Raw genomic sequence first — 18,696 nt, forward strand, 5'->3', positions numbered from 1 at the left:
TTCCACCTTTCTGTGATCGCTTTAGAATGGGTTCCTTACCCTCTCCTCACTACGAATGAAATGTCTCAAGTCCCCATGTGACATATATGGAAGAATCACCAGTGGAAGCCCCTCCTGCGGCAGACAGATCCCAATTAGAGACAGGACATGAGGGTGATGGAAACTCTTCATGAGAATGCCCTCACGCAAAAACTCCTCTACTTCCTCCACATCAGTGATTCCTAGAGAACAAATGGACTATGAAATCCTTCTACTCAATGAACGTTCCTATAATGCCAAAGAGGAAGCTAATAATATGCCAATCTTTCCCATAGTTACTAGTGAAAATTAACTTTTAACCATTTCAATGGTGGTTGAAGGACGGAAAGGGGAATAAGCATGAAATATCTGATTTAATTTGGTAATGGTTGGAATATTCTTCCCAAGAGCACATTTTCCTAACATTCTCAAAAGGATGAAGGTATTTTCCATGTCATACTAAGATTCCATATTTTCCTACATATTCCCAATGCAATGACATTTTGACTAAATACCCCCAGGACCAGTGATGATCCAATAATAGGGTGACATATTTCCCCATTATGCCCAGGGACAGTGACAGTGCTATAATAGTATGACATATTTCCTCATAATGCCCAGGGAAAGTGACAAGACTATAACAAGATGACATATTTTTCTAGTAATGCCCCAGGACTTGGGAATTCTCTCAACATATCCCCATTTGTGTTCTCACTGTTTAGAGATTTCACAGCACAGTGCACCTCTCGCTGCTCTTCATCCAGATAGGTGCCATGGTAGACACTCCCAAAGTGACCTGCAGGAAGAGAAACAAGAACGTCACCAAGAGCTCACAATGCCAAGGTCAAATATGATAAGAACAAAACAAAACCTAGAAGAGCCTTAACCATTTAAAATGACTTTATTTAGCATAATATCTCTTCTGCATCACTCAGACACACAGAGTATGACCTCTTGTATCATATCACACTTCAGATAATCAGCTACAGCAAGAGAGGCTTATTAGCTTTTGGAAGAGAAGAAAAAGTGATTGGGATAGCGCTACGCAGCTGCGAGTCTTATAAAGTGAAATAAATATATATTAGTTTGGATCTATTTTTATCTGAATATGAAGGTGTCCCTGTTTTGGGTTGTTCAATTATGGGATTACTATTTTGATATATAAGGATCCCCGGTTTATTTTGATCATATAACCTGGATGATAGAGTAATTTCTATATTTTTAAAATAGTCTTATGTCCTATGTTTTTTATATATAAGTATCTTATAGATATTATTATAAAATATGATGTAAAAGAAGAGAGAGGAGCAAGTGCTTTAAGATATATGTATTTTATTCCTATACAGATAAGGTTCTTATCGTATAATAGTTAACAATAAAATCTAACACATAGATGCCGGCATCTAGATTTAAAACCACATTAAAACAGTTTTTTATTTGAAATTTATACTTGTTATATTCTATCAGTATTACTGCTGGTTTTGGACTATAACCGTGGTTTTATGAAAGCAGCTCTGATTGGCAACATCTGATAAAAAACAAAAAGTTTCTATTCCTTGACATACATGTATCGTATATTTTGTTTGTTACAATTACAATTTTTCAGTGCAGATCTAGTTTTACAATATATTAGCTAGATGAGTGTGAATACCACGTATTTTTACTTAGACATTGATATTCCAGGTCTACGGTGGTTTGTCACAGCGGTAAATGGTAGTAAGTGGATTTATCTGTCATATATACGTGTATAAGCAGATTGTCTCTTGTTATAAAAACCTTTTTATATTGTCCATATTCTGGATCTCCTCCGTTAAAGTTGTGACCGGCCGGTCCTTTGGTGAAGTAGTTCTGTATGTTCTCCCTTGTTTTCTTTTTTTTGGTTAAAATCCGGGTTCTTCAGGTATTTCCTGATCCAATTGTGGATTTTCTCCTTGTGTCTGTGTAGCCCTTAAGCCAGGTGATTGAGGCTGGAGCGGTTACTGGATCCTTGGATAGGAATTACAGATATGGAGTCTGTCCCTAGAAAGTGGGATATGGCTCGATGTACCTATCCTAGCCAGCCCGAACACGAGAAAGACCTCTCACCTGCTGGGTTCTGTGTTTAGATATCCTGTGACTGTCAGCAATCTCTACGCGTTTCAGCCTGGGGCCTTTATCAAGATGCTTGTGTGCTGTGCAGTCTGGATTTAAATATCGTGTCCATCTTCCTGATTGGATCTTGTTCTTGACCAATCCCTATTGTTTATTTGTTGTTCCTCCTCCTGGAAGGTTGTCTCTTATTCCTCTCTTTGTGTTGTTAATATAAGGTTATCTATCCTTTATACATCCTGACCTGTTGTTATTATATTTCAAACTTATTAGTTCATCTGTGAACGCATATGGGTTGTTGTGTATCGTTTCTTACGATAAAAGTAAAAATAGAGATAAAGATGAAAATAAAAATAGAAATAGAAATAAAAACACAGTTCTCAAGCCTATGCTCCACTCTTCCTTAAGTGGTTTTTTTGGGGGGACCTTTATTCTTTATCAACTTATATCGTTTGTTTGTTTATATTCCTATGTTTTAAGTGGAAATAAATCATATTGTGGTCTCAATCGTGTATTATTGTGTTCTCGCTTTAATTTGCAAGAGGTAATAGTCCTGATCAGTGTTTTATGTGTCAAGTGTTAGTTTATAAATCTTATACAGATAACTGCCTGTATTCAGAATCATATATAAACCCTTTTCTTACATAGTTGTGAAATAAATTTTCTAAGTTTTAAAAGTGTGAATTTTATAAGACCATTGTTTATCTATGTGTTTAACCTCTTAATTCTATTGATTTTTAGGGGAAAATTTTCGTGAATAGGTTTGCTCCATAGTTTTGTGGAATTTTTTCATGTGTTGGAGTTTCTTAGTGAGGAATGTGATAAATATTTTTAGAGGACGTTCATTACTTTACCTATGTGTTTAACATGTGTCTATATATTATTTGTGCAAAAAAAGTTTTTTTGTGTGTGCTTTTAGTGTTTGTTCGTGGACTGTTTTGGTATAATTTAAACTTCTGTAATATCTTTCTTGCCAGTGAGTATAATGTGATAAAAAGTTATATATACATTGCAATCTGTGTCTTTTATTATCACAGTTATATTAATGTATTTAGATCCATTTCTGAATTTAATCCAAATGGGTGTAATGTTTTGAAATTGAAGATACATTCTGCTTCCTTTTTGAGGAGGAGTGTATTCATATTCCCCCCCCTTATTCCCAGATGTAGTTTTTTAATACCCCAGTATTTGAAATCTTTTAAATTACTGGAGTGTTTTTCTTTAAAATGTGAGTACAGTATTGTGTCTGTTGCTTCGTGTTCTATTTTTAGAATATGTTCTCGTATTCTATCTTTTACAGTTCTACTTGTTTGTCCAAAATATAGTAGGTTACATGTACATTTTATGCAATAGATGACATTCCTGTCTGTGCATCTTATTAGTTGATTTATTTTTAGACAAAAATTTGAATTGGATGATCTTATTTCCTTTCTTTTTTCACTGTATTTACAAGATTTACAGGATATACAGGGGAAGAAACCTTTTAGTTTATTTCCATTTAGGTCTCCGTCAACGGTGTTGTTTCTTTCTCTATACTCACTCGGTGATAATATCATTTTGAGGTTTTTGGCCCTTTTAAAAATTATGTCTGGTTGCTTTCTTACCCTTTTCCCTAAGATTTGATCTTGTTTTATTAGATGCCAATTCCTTTTCAGAATTTTTCTTATTTCAAAGTGTTGGCTACTGTATTCGGTTATGAAGGGTATAAAGAAATCATCGATTTCTCTTTCTTCTTTGTTTTTCTTTATTAATAGAGACTCTCTATCTACTGTTGACACTTCCTGTCTTATCTTTTCTACAGTGTCTTTATTATACCCCTTCTCTATGAATCTAGATGTTAGTATGTCAGATTGAGATTGGTAACTTTCGAGTGTGGAGCAGTTTTTCCTTACTCGTAGATATTGTCCTTTTGGGATATTAGATTTCCACTGTTTGAGGTGGCAACTTTCTGCATGTATATAATTGTTTGCATCTATAGTTTTAAAGTAGTTTTTGGTATTGATTTGGAGGTTGTTAATTTCAATTTCAATATCTAAAAAGTGTATTTTCCATCTACTATATTCATGCGTGAATGTGATACCAAGACTATTGGTATTGAGGTCTATAATAAATGTGTCCAGTAGTTCTGTGTCTCCTTGCCAGATGATAAATATATCGTCAATATATCTGCAATAGAGCACAAGGTTCGTCCCCCATGGGCCATTATGTATATGTTCATCTTCAAATTGTCCCATGAATAAATTTGCGTAACTGGGGGCGAACCTTGTGCCCATTGCCGTTCCCTTAATCTGTAGATATACCTCATTGTTAAAATAAAAACTATTGTTTTGTAAGATAAAATCTATGCATTCCATAATAAATCTGTTCTGATGTTCAGGTAGTTCCTCATCTTTATCTAAGGTTTTTTTCACAGCTCTTTGTCCTAGTTCATGTGATATATTAGTGTACAAGGAATTCACATCACATGTCACTAGTGTGTAATTTTCTTTCCATGTTATTTCTCTAATCTTATTAATAAAGTGTGTAGAGTCTCTAAGGTATGCTGGTAATTTAGTAACATACTTCTGTAAATAGAAGTCCACGTATTGTGACAAATTTGATGTTAAGCTGTTTATCCCAGAAATGATGGGACGTCCTGGTGGTTTCTCTAAATTTTTATGCACTTTTGGCAGAAAGTAAAATGTAGGTGTTTTGGGGTAATCTATGGAGAGGAATTCTGATTCTGAATCGTTTATAATCCCTTCATCTTTTGCTTTTTTGAGTATGTTACTTAATTTATCTTTTTGTTTTTTAATGGGATTATCTTTTAGTTTCTCATATGTTAGTTTGTCTTGTAATATTCTATTTGATTCCTCTACATAGTATGTCCTATCCATAATGACCAGCCCCCCACCTTTGTCGGCCGGTTTGATTATGATCTCTTTGTTATTCTGAAGTTCTTTTAGTGTTTGAATCTCTTTCCTATTCATATTTCTCTTAATTGGTTTGGTTTGATCTAGGGCCTCTAGTTCTTTTTTTATGTTCTGTTCAAATAATTTAATATGCTCACTTTTGTCCTGAGTGGGATAGAAAGAAGATTTCGCTCGTAGGTTGGTGTGTTTGTATTGACTGTTCTCGTTTTTATTCCTGTCTTGTATTGGATTTTTTAAAAAATACCTTTTTAGTGTGAGTTTGCGGATGTATTGGTTGATGTTAATGAGGGTCTCAAATTTGTTGAGTTTGCATGAGGGAGCGAAGGATAGGCCCTTATTAAGTACTCTTTCTTGATCTTTATTTAGTGGTGTTTTGCTTATGTTAAATATACCAATTTTCTCTTTTTCATTGTTTGTGGTTATCTCCTCACTGTTTTGTTTTGGGGTTCCTCTCCCTCTTCTACCTCTAACCTTCTTTTCCCTTGTTGTATTCTTTGGGGTTTTGCTTCCTCTATTAGGTTTCTTGATGTCCCCGCTCTGGCGGGGGTTTCTTCTAAAAAATGTACATTGGAGGGGGTTGTGTTTGCTTTTGTATTGTCTGATTTATTCTTATATTCTCTCCTTGGGCTGATTTCTTGTCTTAGTGGCATGAATCTATTATGTGTCGGTAGTCTCCAGTTATCCTGTCTATTATATGAATCATCCCTTATTGTGGGTCTAAAGTCTCTATCTCTATTCCTAGTGTTCTGGTATGGTTCATTGTAATATCTCTCATGATGTTTATCTATGGGATCTTGGTAGTAGTATTCGCTCTCTTTATAGTGATAGTTTTGGTAAGGTTCTCTATGTCGGTATTCTTGGTATTGGTCTCTATTCCTATTCCAATTCTGATACGTTCTAGTGTTGTTAAAATTCCTATGGGGTTTTTCCCAATGTGATTTTTCCCAGTTTGAATTTTCCCAGTGTCTATCTGGTTTATTATTAGTTTCATCTCTCCAATTCCTATAATTGTTTCTCCATCCTCTTCCATATGAGTTATTGTCATATTGTTGTACTGTATTGTGTGTCATATGTGAGTTTTTTAGTAGATTTTTCTTGTTCGTGTTATTAGTTTTCTTTTTACTGAATATATGTATGGGTTCTTTCCTTGTATTTTCTATTTTTGTATCACCATTGGTGATTGTGTCACTGATGTTCTCTTGTTCTTCCCATACTGGGAAACAAACGATATAAGTTGATAAAGAATAAAGGTCCCCCCAAAAAAACCACTTAAGGAAGAGTGGAGCATAGGCTTGAGAACTGTGTTTTTATTTCTATTTCTATTTTTATTTTCATCTTTATCTCTATTTTTACTTTTATCGTAAGAAACGATACACAACAACCCATATGCGTTCACAGATGAACTAATAAGTTTGAAATATAATAACAACAGGTCAGGATGTATAAAGGATAGATAACCTTATATTAACAACACAAAGAGAGGAATAAGAGACAACCTTCCAGGAGGAGGAACAACAAATAAACAATAGGGATTGGTCAAGAACAAGATCCAATCAGGAAGATGGACACGATATTTAAATCCAGACTGCACAGCACACAAGCATCTTGATAAAGGCCCCAGGCTGAAACGCGTAGAGATTGCTGACAGTCACAGGATATCTAAACACAGAACCCAGCAGGTGAGAGGTCTTTCTCGTGTTCGGGCTGGCTAGGATAGGTACATCGAGCCATATCCCACTTTCTAGGGACAGACTCCATATGTGTAATTCCTATCCAAGGATCCAGTAACCGCTCCAGCCTCAATCACCTGGCTTAAGGGCTACACAGACACAAGGAGAAAATCCACAATTGGATCAGGAAATACCTGAAGAACCCGGATTTTAACCAAAAAAAAGAAAACAAGGGAGAACATACAGAACTACTTCACCAAAGGACCGGCCGGTCACAACTTTAACGGAGGAGATCCAGAATATGGACAATATAAAAAGGTTTTTATAACAAGAGACAATCTGCTTATACACGTATATATGACAGATAAATCCACTTACTACCATTTACCGCTGTGACAAACCACCGTAGACCTGGAATATCAATGTCTAAGTAAAAATACGTGGTATTCACACTCATCTAGCTAATATATTGTAAAACTAGATCTGCACTGAAAAATTGTAATTGTAACAAACAAAATATACGATACATGTATGTCAAGGAATAGAAACTTTTTGTTTTTTATCAGATGTTGCCAATCAGAGCTGCTTTCATAAAACCACGGTTATAGTCCAAAACCAGCAGTAATACTGATAGAATATAACAAGTATAAATTTCAAATAAAAAACTGTTTTAATGTGGTTTTAAATCTAGATGCCGGCATCTATGTGTTAGATTTTATTGTTAACTATTATACGATAAGAACCTTATCTGTATAGGAATAAAATACATATATCTTAAAGCACTTGCTCCTCTCTCTTCTTTTACATCATATTTTATAATAATATCTATAAGATACTTATATATAAAAAACATAGGACATAAGACTATTTTAAAAATATAGAAATTACTCTATCATCCAGGTTATATGATCAAAATAAACCGGGGATCCTTATATATCAAAATAGTAATCCCATAATTGAACAACCCAAAACAGGGACACCTTCATATTCAGATAAAAATAGATCCAAACTAATATATATTTATTTCACTTTATAAGACTCGCAGCTGCGTAGCGCTATCCCAATCACTTTTTCTTCTCTTCTAAACTTTGGTGATATTGTTTTTGAGGTTACATCACCATTTGGGATTAGCTAAGAGTCTGAGTGTAGAATCTTTGTATTAACTTTAACCCTCTATATTATTAGCTTTTGGGGATGGAAACTACACAGGTTGTAGCCTCTTTGAGCTCATGTTTGCCTTTTACAGAGGAGGACTACATAAGTATATCAGTCTGGTCCCACCAAAAAACAGTTCAGCTCTGAGATACCAGTTAACTAAATATGATGGCTTATTTAAAAGGGACTATGGAGTTGTATTTGCCAATCTTTCTGCAGATTCTGAATTTTTTTTGAGGAGTGCATTTCATCAAAGTTGTTTTTTCCCCCAGCAAAATATTAATTTAACAAATACATTTTTCTGAATAAAGGATATTCTCTTTTATATAGAACAGTGAACAAAAATCAGTATCAAGAGGGGGCGGAGCCAGCAGCCATACTGAGCGGTCGGGTATAGCAAGAGCTCCATTCACTAAACAGCTATATTCACATATATTTTCTAAACCCCCGACCTAATCCGATTTAAGATTATAACTCATGTACCCTAGACTTGGTTCTGGATAGTTTTGACTCCATACTGGAACTATTTCCCTCCCACCCAGCTCTGCTCATACTGAAGCCGCATACTGAAGCACCGCTGTCTTAGGGATCCACATCTCCAGCGGCAGCTCTGTCCCTTCATACCTAACAACCTCCTTGGGTCGCTACACTATAACGGATCCTACCCGACACCTCCTGCATCTCACCCGGAGGACTTTAGACCCGACGGAGTTCATGGAGCGATCACAGCTGACGCTCCCCAGCGTGCCTTATGGAGAGGACTCCCTGCACCACTCTCCACCTCTTACATGGTGAAAAATCACATGCTGCCTTCAGAAGCCCTGCACCGGACATCGGTGACTAAGGGGACAGTTTGGAAACACTTCTCCTCATAGCTCGCATCTAGCGCAGAGGGTCCACAGGCTAGCAGTCTCAGGAACAGACTTTTGGCGCGAACGGACGCCATCTTCTCATCTATCTGCACCCGGTAAGACAACTGCTCCTTTTACTAGTTCTATAGTAGCGGAGACACAGCGTAGGCAAGAATTCTGCACTTGCACTATACTGCATTATTTATAAGAACTGGGCACAGCAGGGACACCCTACATAACTTCTAGGAATACAGGGGAGAAGGTCCCTAAGATAGAGAGTCACACTCAGAGCTCTGTCCTTCAGCTACTCCTACACATTGCTGCCTGGCCTCGGTCCTCACTTGTAATATTCCCTCTTTTCATCGGGACCCTGTTACCTGTCCCTCCAGCACACATCATATGTAACAACTAAAGGAGGTTGTGATAAAACAGGAGGAAAAGGTCTACAGGCACATTTGAGAGAGAGGTGGGGAGGTTTTGAGATCTGCCTATTTACTAGAAACATCAGGCACTGTGAGTTTAACCAGGACTTAACCTTCTTTCTCTCCATCTCCCCTCCTACCCTGTGAGGTGCAAACCACTCTACTAACCACACAGTCTACTATTCCAGATAACTTCAGTCTTATTTACATAAATAGATCTTTTGCAGTGTTACTCTCCTACTGAAGATTTAATCACATTACTTGATACCACTCATACAAAGATCCCCCCTCCTTCCTTTCCCGCAGCCACTATTGACTGCGGGTCATACCCATCCTCCTTTTTCCGGACTCGTCCAGAGGTGGCACTTTCCCCGGAGGTAGGGCTAGACCCATCATAAGCGAAGTTCCGGTCCAAACCCCCCCCAGGCTCCAACTTCAGGACAGAAATATTCTCTACGCCTGGATCTCACAAGGTCACCCGCTACTAAGTATGGCGCATTCTGGAAAAAGGAAACCAAAACACCAAGAACTCCGGAAGAGAACCTTAACAGACCACTTCAGCAGTAAAAATGTGTCTGACCCAGACCTTTCAGAAGAGGACTCCAGGGACTCCAATATCTCTACGCACAGACACCTGAAAGGAGATCACTCATCCAAAGACAGAACAACTCTTTCACAATCAACCTTCTTAGAGACAATCAAGACCTTATCTGATAAAATGGACACTCACTATTCGTCTCTAAGACAGGATCTCCGCCAATCAGTCAGCGAATTAAAACAAGATATCTCCTCACTGGGAGAAAGAACGGAAACACTGGGAAAAAACATGAGGAACTAGCAGTAGATCACTCAAATCTGCTTGCATACTCCCAGAGTTTAGCTGAACAAGTTTCTGACCTGGAGACCAAACTGGTGGATCTTGAAGACAGATCCCGCCGGAACAATCTGAGGATCAGAGGAATAGCAGAAGAAATAGCACTGGCGGAACTTAACAACTACCTACTCGGCCTCTTCAAAGACCTACTAGGCTCTGCTACAGACTCAGACCTCCTGATCGACAGAGCCCATAGGGCACTGCGCTCACGCAATTCACCCTCTGATGTTCCGAGAGACGTGATCTTGAGACTTCACTACTATACTACAAAAGAGAAAATCCTCAAAGCATCTTTTACCAGCAAACCTCTCAACGAACCTTATCATAATCTACAAATTTTTCCTGACTTGTCCCCACACACCTTAGCCAGAAGGAGATCTTTTCAACAGGTGACACAAACCTTAAGACATCACGATATAAAGTACAGATGGGGGTTCCCGGTAAAGATTTTCTTCAAACACGAGGAACAATCATTTGTTATTTCAACCCTGGAACAGGGCCTGAAAGTTCTACACAACTTGGGGCTGACACCCACCCGAGAGTCCAGGGAAAAATGGAAAACAACTCAAAGGGACTCAACACCACAGCACCAGAATGGCGTCCCCAAAATGCAGATCCTCCTCTTCAGGAAGAAGACAACCACAGCTAAGATTCTAGACACTTAAAACATAGACATTCAACTAAACCTGTTACAACTGCATTTGCTTGCTTCTAGGTTCCAAATACCAGCGGAGCACATGTTGGGTATAAACCTTGCCCTAGACTTTCTCCGCTTTCTTAGGACTTGAAGACAAGGACTAACCCGGCGACGGATCTCAGCCAGGTAAACCTAAGAGCCTACGCACGGGTACATATCTTACTCTCTTTTGGCTCAGGGTTTTTCATTTTCATTCTCATTTTCATTCTCACCTTCACTCTCATTATTGTTGTATTTTATTATATGCTATGTCTATGACCTTGTACTGTTATCCTGGTCCTTATTGTTTTTGATGTTTGTAGTGCCTGAGACAGATTTGTTCTAGCTCATAACTATATGACAGAATAATGTTGCAACAGGACTTTAGAGTAAGTAAGGGGCTTTAGTATACCTATATAATACACATGATGGATTTGGTGCTTATACCGTGGACAGATAATATCTGGTTGATGAGGTAGATGTCATCTGACTAGTTTGTGCTCTCATCCATCCCTCCCCCCTTGGGTCATGAACGGAATAAATCTTGTTCATAGTTTTTGGTAACATACTAGTATAGCCAGAGGTTATTACTTTACATGTAATACCAGCACCTATATCTCTCAACTGTTTGAATGTTTAATATATATGTGTATTCTAGTTAATGGGGAAATACCCCCTTCATAACCCCATACTACAATACCTAATAGGATATCCAGCAGCATAAAGCCCAGTAGTTAGAGCTGGTCCATATTATGTGGTGAATAATGAGTTCTGTTAAAGTTTTTAATTCTAAGTTGTAATTTTCGCTCATATTCACCAAGTGGTAGTAAAGAGCATTGCTTCTCCATTTCCATATAGTAGTAAAGAACCCTTGCTCCCGCAATTATATAATTACGACACTTTGAAGCAGCGCCTACTAATTAGTGTTATTTACATATGTTGGTCACACTTAGAGTGAGCACTGTGGTTGTTCTTATATAGTCTCCAATAATGTCTATCACTCCCCACCATTTTATGTCTCCACCCATTTTGATGTTCTCTTCAGCAGTATTAACCTGCTCTGTAATACTAATTTTTTCCGTCAATACTATAAGCCCCATTAGGTATAAGAGTTACCTTCTATGTCAGAGGAGGATATTAGTATTTTAAATGGATCAATGATGAAGCCTCTCAGTTAAGGCAGTTTGGTAATATGTACACAGTATCATTTAAAATATCATTATATTGGGGGATATTGCATGGTAAAAAGTATGTATATGACGTTTGTTCTCCCCCAATATTTTACTTTTAGACCTGTCTTAACACGCTTCCTCCCCCAATATGCCTACTATCTCAACCTAATGATATTTTCGGGAATTTAAGAGTCTTGAGCAGGACAGCCTGTACTACACATTGAATTGCTGTTCCCCTCCCTATTCCTTGCATAAACAATAAGCTGTTCCTTTGAAGGCTACTCCTGTGGCTATATGACATGACCCCTACTTACTCCCTGCACCTTACTATCTTGGTATCTTATAAGGTTCCGCCCCCCCGCCCCCTTCCCCCATCCCAATTAGAGCGGCTCTTGCCCGCTGAATTTCCTTTTCCCCTTCCCCGCTAACTTGATCCAAAAGTGATCAAACACCAGCTAACTCTCACTTGCCCCAATTTGAGGTTTTTATTATTCTTTATTGGTATACTGGTTATATATGTTTTGCAATATGACTCTTGTCTACTAGATATTTGTTGTAAACTTTTCTAACTACAATACTTGGGATATGTATACCAGACATAGCCTTATATTATATATTCCTTGTTTTGATGTTCATCCAGGGACGCACAGACTCTATACCCAGATATGTTGTAGCTCTGATTCTTTGTTATGTTTTTGGGTAAACAAAACAGAACAGGACAGCTGTACTCAGATACTTATTGTTAAAGAAACAGGTGCTACCTAGAGAATGATATTTTTACAAACATAGCAAGAAAGTGGATTCCCTAAATGGAGGGATTTCCAAAAGTGTAGGCTTAATCAGCACAACCGTTTAATAATAAAAGCTCAAGAAACATAAGTGTCAAAAAGTAAAAATATCCTTTAATACATCACACAATTCACAAACATACCACATTCATGCATGGGATCCCAGTAATAAAAAAGTCAATAGACTGAGAGCAAACTTCTGGTGCACCAGGGTAAACTAGATATATGTATGGTAACCAGTGGTATTAAATATTTGTAATCCACAAGGAAGATAATTCCATATCTTTAAAGTCCCCAAAGTGCCGCTCTGCCGAACTAGCCGGACCAAACCCTCGACCCAAAACAGTGATCAGATCACCTTCAAAGCATACCTCTTCAAGCCGTGCATGTATATGTTATCACAGGTGCATAAGCTGTCATATTCTTCATGACCACATTTGGTAAACAGTACTACCTGTGTTCGTAGTGCCAACGGCGGAATCTTCAATGCTTACATGAAGCGCGGTCTTACAGGGCAGGTCGGGGCTAGTCGGGATCCAATGCTGCAGTAACAGAAACAGACTGCAAAGCACCGACGAGTCTGAACGCTCGTTTCACTCCTTCACCTAGTGCAGCGTGAAGCTTCTCATCTCCACGCTGCACTAGGTGAAGGAGTGAAACGAGCGTTCAGACTCGTCGGTGCTTTGCAGCCTGTTTCTGTTACTGCAGCATTGGATCCCGACTAGCCCCGACCTGCCCTGTAAGACCGCGCTTCATGTAAGCATTGTAGATTCCGCCGTTGGCACTACGAACACAGGTAGTACTGTTTACCAAATGTGGTCATGAAGAATATGACAGCTTATGCACCTGTGATAACATATACATGCACGGCTTGAAGAGGTATGCTTTGAAGGTGATCTGATCACTGTTTTGGGTCGAGGGTTTGGTTTGGCTAGTTCGGCAGAGCGGCACTTTGGGGACTTTAAAGATATGGAATTATCTTCCTTGTGGATTACAAATATTTAATACCACTGGTTACTATACATATATCCAGTTTACCCTGGTGCACCAGAAGTTTGCTCTCAGTCTATTGACTTTTTTATTACTGGGATCCCATGCATGAATGTGGTATGTTTGTGAATTGTGTGATGTATTAAAGGATATTTTTACTTTTTGACACTTATGTTTCTTGAGCTTTTATTATTAAACGGTTGTGCTGATTAAGCCTACACTTTTGGAAATCCCTCCATTTAGGGAATCCACTTTCTTGCTATGTTTGTAAAAATATGTTTTTGGGTACACCCTGCTTGTTTTTATGTTATATGTTTATTGTCTCTGGATAAATACTTGCTGTAACCCTTCTCACAACCTCAATAAAAAAGATATTTAAAAAAAAAAAAATCAGTATCAAGTCCCTGTAAGGCATTTATACAGTGACATGCGACCACACAAGAATTTATTAATGTTGAACTGTATAGCCGTATGCAGAGGGAATTATGTAGGGATGAGTGAATGTTAAAAAAAAAAAAAACATATAAAATTTGAGACATATTTCGATACATTTGTTTGAATTATGAATGTTCATATAACATTCTTTTCTTAAATGTTTGTTTTCGAATAATCAAATGTTTAGTTCAAATTCTAATTCGTTGTATGCAAATTGAATTTGTAATATTCCATTTCAATTTCAAAATAGTATTTCTAATCTACAGCTATTGTTTATAAAAGTAATAATTGAATTCGAAATAATATTTCTAATCTACATTTATCTTTTATAAATCGAAACCAAAATTCAAAATCGAAACCAAAATTCAAAATCAAAAAGTTACATTCGAAAAATGGAAATAACATTTGATTTTTGAACTTCAAAGAATATTTGATCTTATCAACATTAAAATTTCAAAATAAAATTTAGACAATAAAGTTCGTATTTGAATTTAAACACATTTGCCAATCCCTTGTATTATGTCAGATTATTGCAAAACCAATACAGTTCCGTATAGCTCCGGTTTGCTGGGATCATTACATGACTTTGCGACTGACCTTTTCCAATTATCCGGTCGCGATGAGTGGTGAGGCCTTCCTGAGGGATCAGAACTTCTTTCACCTCTTCCAGGAGCTCTGGCCTTAGATTATCCAGCAAACTAGTGATCAGTAAGGGCATACTGCTAGCTCCAATACTGCCCCCCAAATACCCTCTTCCATGATATGTTGCCCCTCCGGAGCTGCTGCTGGGAATATCTGTATGTGGGAAAGACAAAGAATAATGAGAAAGATTAGGATATAAGTTGAGAGGTAGAGAAGAACAGATAAAAGAGGAAGAGACAAGCTCTGGGCAAATATTGAAGAGGAAAGACAGATAAATCAGAAAAGATTTATTAATATTCAATTAAACATGTCTCTAGAGGGTTAACACATGATCTGACCAGTTTTAAACCAACATGGACCGTACTCATAGATCAAAGAAAAATCAAAGAGTTCCACCATTGTATTGGATGTTGAGATCCAGTTAAAGGGACATTGAATACATGTGATGCACCTCCCTCTAATCATAGATGCGGCAATTTTGGGACCTAGGTTACACTACAGGTATCTGAAGGAGAACTGCTGCACATGTGCAAACATATCAGCACTGGAATGTAGTGAAAGCTAGATTTCAACATGGCGGCACCAATGACTAAAGGTAACCTCAATAATGTCCCTTTAAAAGGACTAGTAAGGTTTGTGTCTGAGTCATCTTCCTATATACATATGGAGTTTGGCTCCTCAATGTAGAGGGATTTAAAAAAAAAAAAAATATTTATATTCCACCAATGTCTGTGTTTGTTTTGATCTATACTTCAATGTTTACAAATATTTTTTTTAAAGAAATTACTTTATCAATTGAACAAACTATATATTCACCTTGTTACCTAATAAAATATTAATTTTTATTTCCTGCACTGTAAGTTTGAATATTAAAAAAAAAAAAAAAAAAAATGTAAAAACTGAAAGTACATTTTTTTATAAAATATATTAATAAAAAAGGTCCAAATATAAAACCAAATAGATAATCAAAAGATTTTCTGTAAAAATGGTACTTTCTCCCACACTCCCTGGAAAGGCCAAAAATCAAAATCTTAAAATGCTGTAAATTGCCTAAATTAGCTATTTGATTTGCAGCATTCTGCTTTTGGGCCTATCTAGGGAGCGTGGGGAAAAAGCACAATTTTCAAACAGAAGAAAGAGGGTTTTTTTTAAAAGGATGTTCTGTTATAAAAAAAAAAATCACGATTTTGTAGAATATTTTATTTTTAAACAAATGTATTTCCTTTGCTAGCGGCTAGATTTGGAGTTTGGCGGTAGCCGTGAAAACCAGCGTTAGAGGCTCCTAACACTGGTTTTAGGCTACCTCCGGTATTTGGAGTCACTCAAAAAAGGGTCTAACGCTCACTTTTCAGCCGCGACTTTTCCATACTGCAGATCCCCTTACGTCAATTGTGTATCCTATCTTTTCAATGGGATTTTTCTAACTCCAGTATTTAGAGTCGTGTCTGAAGTGAGCGTTAGAAATCTAACGACAAAACTCCAGCCGCAGAAAAAAGTCAGTAGTTAAGAGCTTTCTGGGCTAACGCCGGTTCATAAAGCTCTTAACTACTGTACTCTAAAGTACACTAACACCCATAAACTACCTATGTACCCCTAAACCGAGGTCCCCCCACATCGCCGCCACTCGATTAAATTTTTTTAACCCCTAATCTGCCGACCGCCACCTACGTTATACTTATGTACCCCTAATCTGCTGCCCCTAACACCGCCGACCCCTATATTATATTTATTAACCCCTAATCTGCCCCCCTCAACGTCGCCTCCACCTGCCTACACTTATTAACCCCTAATCTGCCAAGCGGACCGCACTGCTACTATAATAAAGTTATTAACCCCTAATCCGCCTCACTAACCCTATAATAAATAGTATTAACCCCTAATCTGCCCTCCCTAACATCGCCGACACCTAACTTCAATTATTAACCCCTAATCTGCCGACCGGAGCTCACCGCTATTCTAATAAATGTATTAACCCCTAAAGCTAAGTCTAACCCTAACACTAACACCCCCCTAAATTAAATATAATTTTAATCTAACGAAATTAATTAACTCTTATTAAATAAATTATTCCTATTTAAAGCTAAATACGTACCTGTAAAATAAATCCTAATATAGCTACAATATAAATTATAATTACATTGTAGCTATTTTAGGATTAATATTTATTTTACAGGCAACTTTGTAATTATTTTAACCAGGTACAATAGCTATTAAATAGTTAAGAACTATTTAATAGTTACCTAGTTAAAATAATTACAAAATTACCTGTAAAATAAATCCTAACCTAAGTTACAATTAAACCTAACACTATACAATCATTAAATTAATTAAATAAAATACCTACAATTACCTACAATTAAACCTAACACTACACTATCAATACATTAATTAAATACAATATCTACAAATAACTACAATGAAATAAACTAACTAAAGTACAAAAAATAAAAAAGAACTAAGTTACAAAAAATAAAAAAATATTTACAAACATAAGAAAAATATTACAACAATTTTAAACTAATTACACCTACTCTAAGCCCCCTAATAAAATAACAAAGCCCCCCAAAATAAAAAATGCCCTACCCTATTCTAAATTAAGAAAGTTCAAAGCTCTTTTACCTTACCAGCCCAGAACAGGGCCCTTTGCGGGGCATGCCCCAAGAAGTTCAGCTCTTTTGCCTGTAAAAGAAAACATACAATACCCCCCCCCAACATTACAACCCACCACCCACATACCCCTAATCTAACCCAAACCCCCCTTAAATAAACCTAACACTAAGCCCCTGAAGATCATCCTACCTTGTCTTCACCTCACCAGGTATCACCGATCCAAAATCTTCATCCAACCCAAGCGGGGGCTGGCGATCCATCATCCGGTGGCTGAAGAGGTCCAGAAGAGGCTCCAAAGTCTTCATCCTATCCGGGAAGAAGAGGCGATCCGGACCGGCAACCATCTTGATCCAAGCGGCATCTTCTATCTTCATCCGATGACGACCGGCTCCATCCTGAAGACCTCCACCGCGGACCCATCTTCTTCCGGCGACGTCCAACTGAAGAATGACGGTTCCTTTAAGGGACGTCATCCAAGATGGCGTCCCTCGAATTCCGATTGGCTGATAGGATTCTATCAGCCAATCGGAATTAAGGTAGGAATATCCTGATTGGCTGATGGAATCAGCCAATCAGAATCAAGTTCAATCCGATTGGCTGATCCAATCAGCCAATCAGATTGAGCTCGCATTGTAGAATGCGAGCTCAATCTGATTGGCTGATTGGATCAGCCAATCGGATTGAACTTGATTCTGATTGGCTGATTCCATCAGCCAATCAGAATATTCCTACCTTAATTCCGATTGGCTGATAGAATCCTATCAGCCAATCGGAATTCGAGGGACGCCATCTTGGATGACGTCCCTTAAAGGAACCGTCATTCTTCAGTTGGACGTCGCCGGAAGAAGATGGGTCCGCGGTGGAGGTCTTCAGGATGGAGCCGGTCGTCATCGGATGAAGATAGAAGATGCCGCTTGGATCAAGATGGTTGCCGGTCCGGATCGCCTCTTCTTCCCGGATAGGATGAAGACTTTGGAGCCTCTTCTGGACCTCTTCAGCCACCGGATGATGGATCACTAGCCCCCGCTTGGGTTGGATGAAGATTTTGGAGCCAGGACGGATCGGTGATACCTAGTGAGGTGAAGACAAGGTAGGATGATCTTCAGGGGCTTAGTGTTAGGTTTATTTAAGGGGGGTTTGGGTTAGATTAGGGGTATGTGGGTGGTGGGTTGTAATGTGGGGGGGGTATTGTATGTTTTCTTTTACAGGCAAAAGAGCTGAACTTCTTGGGGCATGCCCCGCAAAGGGCCCTGTTCAGGGCTGGTAAGGTAAAAGAGCTTTGAACTTTCTTAATTTAGAATAGGGTAGGGTATTTTTTATTTTGGGGGCTTTGTTATTTTATTAGGGGGCTTAGAGTAGGTGTAATTAGTTTAAAATTGTTGTAATATTTTTC

General features: G+C 37.9%; 1 protein-coding gene across 2 annotated transcripts in view; it reads right to left on the reverse strand.

Moving 5' to 3' along the window:
• The window catches only part of MST1R (macrophage stimulating 1 receptor), a 107,407-nt gene that overhangs the window by 16,899 nt on the left and 71,812 nt on the right, over positions 1-18,696 (reverse strand). For both annotated transcript variants that reach the window (XM_053721150.1, XM_053721149.1), the window contains exons 16-18: positions 14,649-14,846; positions 734-814; positions 40-221 (exon numbers count right to left, since the gene is read on the reverse strand). In XM_053721150.1, coding sequence (XP_053577125.1) covers positions 40-221; positions 734-814; positions 14,649-14,846 — 461 coding nt within the window. The remainder of the gene's footprint in view (positions 1-39; positions 222-733; positions 815-14,648; positions 14,847-18,696) is intronic.

This window comes from Bombina bombina, chromosome 7 (genome assembly GCF_027579735.1).
Source record: "Bombina bombina isolate aBomBom1 chromosome 7, aBomBom1.pri, whole genome shotgun sequence".
NCBI lineage: Eukaryota > Metazoa > Chordata > Amphibia > Anura > Bombinatoridae > Bombina > Bombina bombina.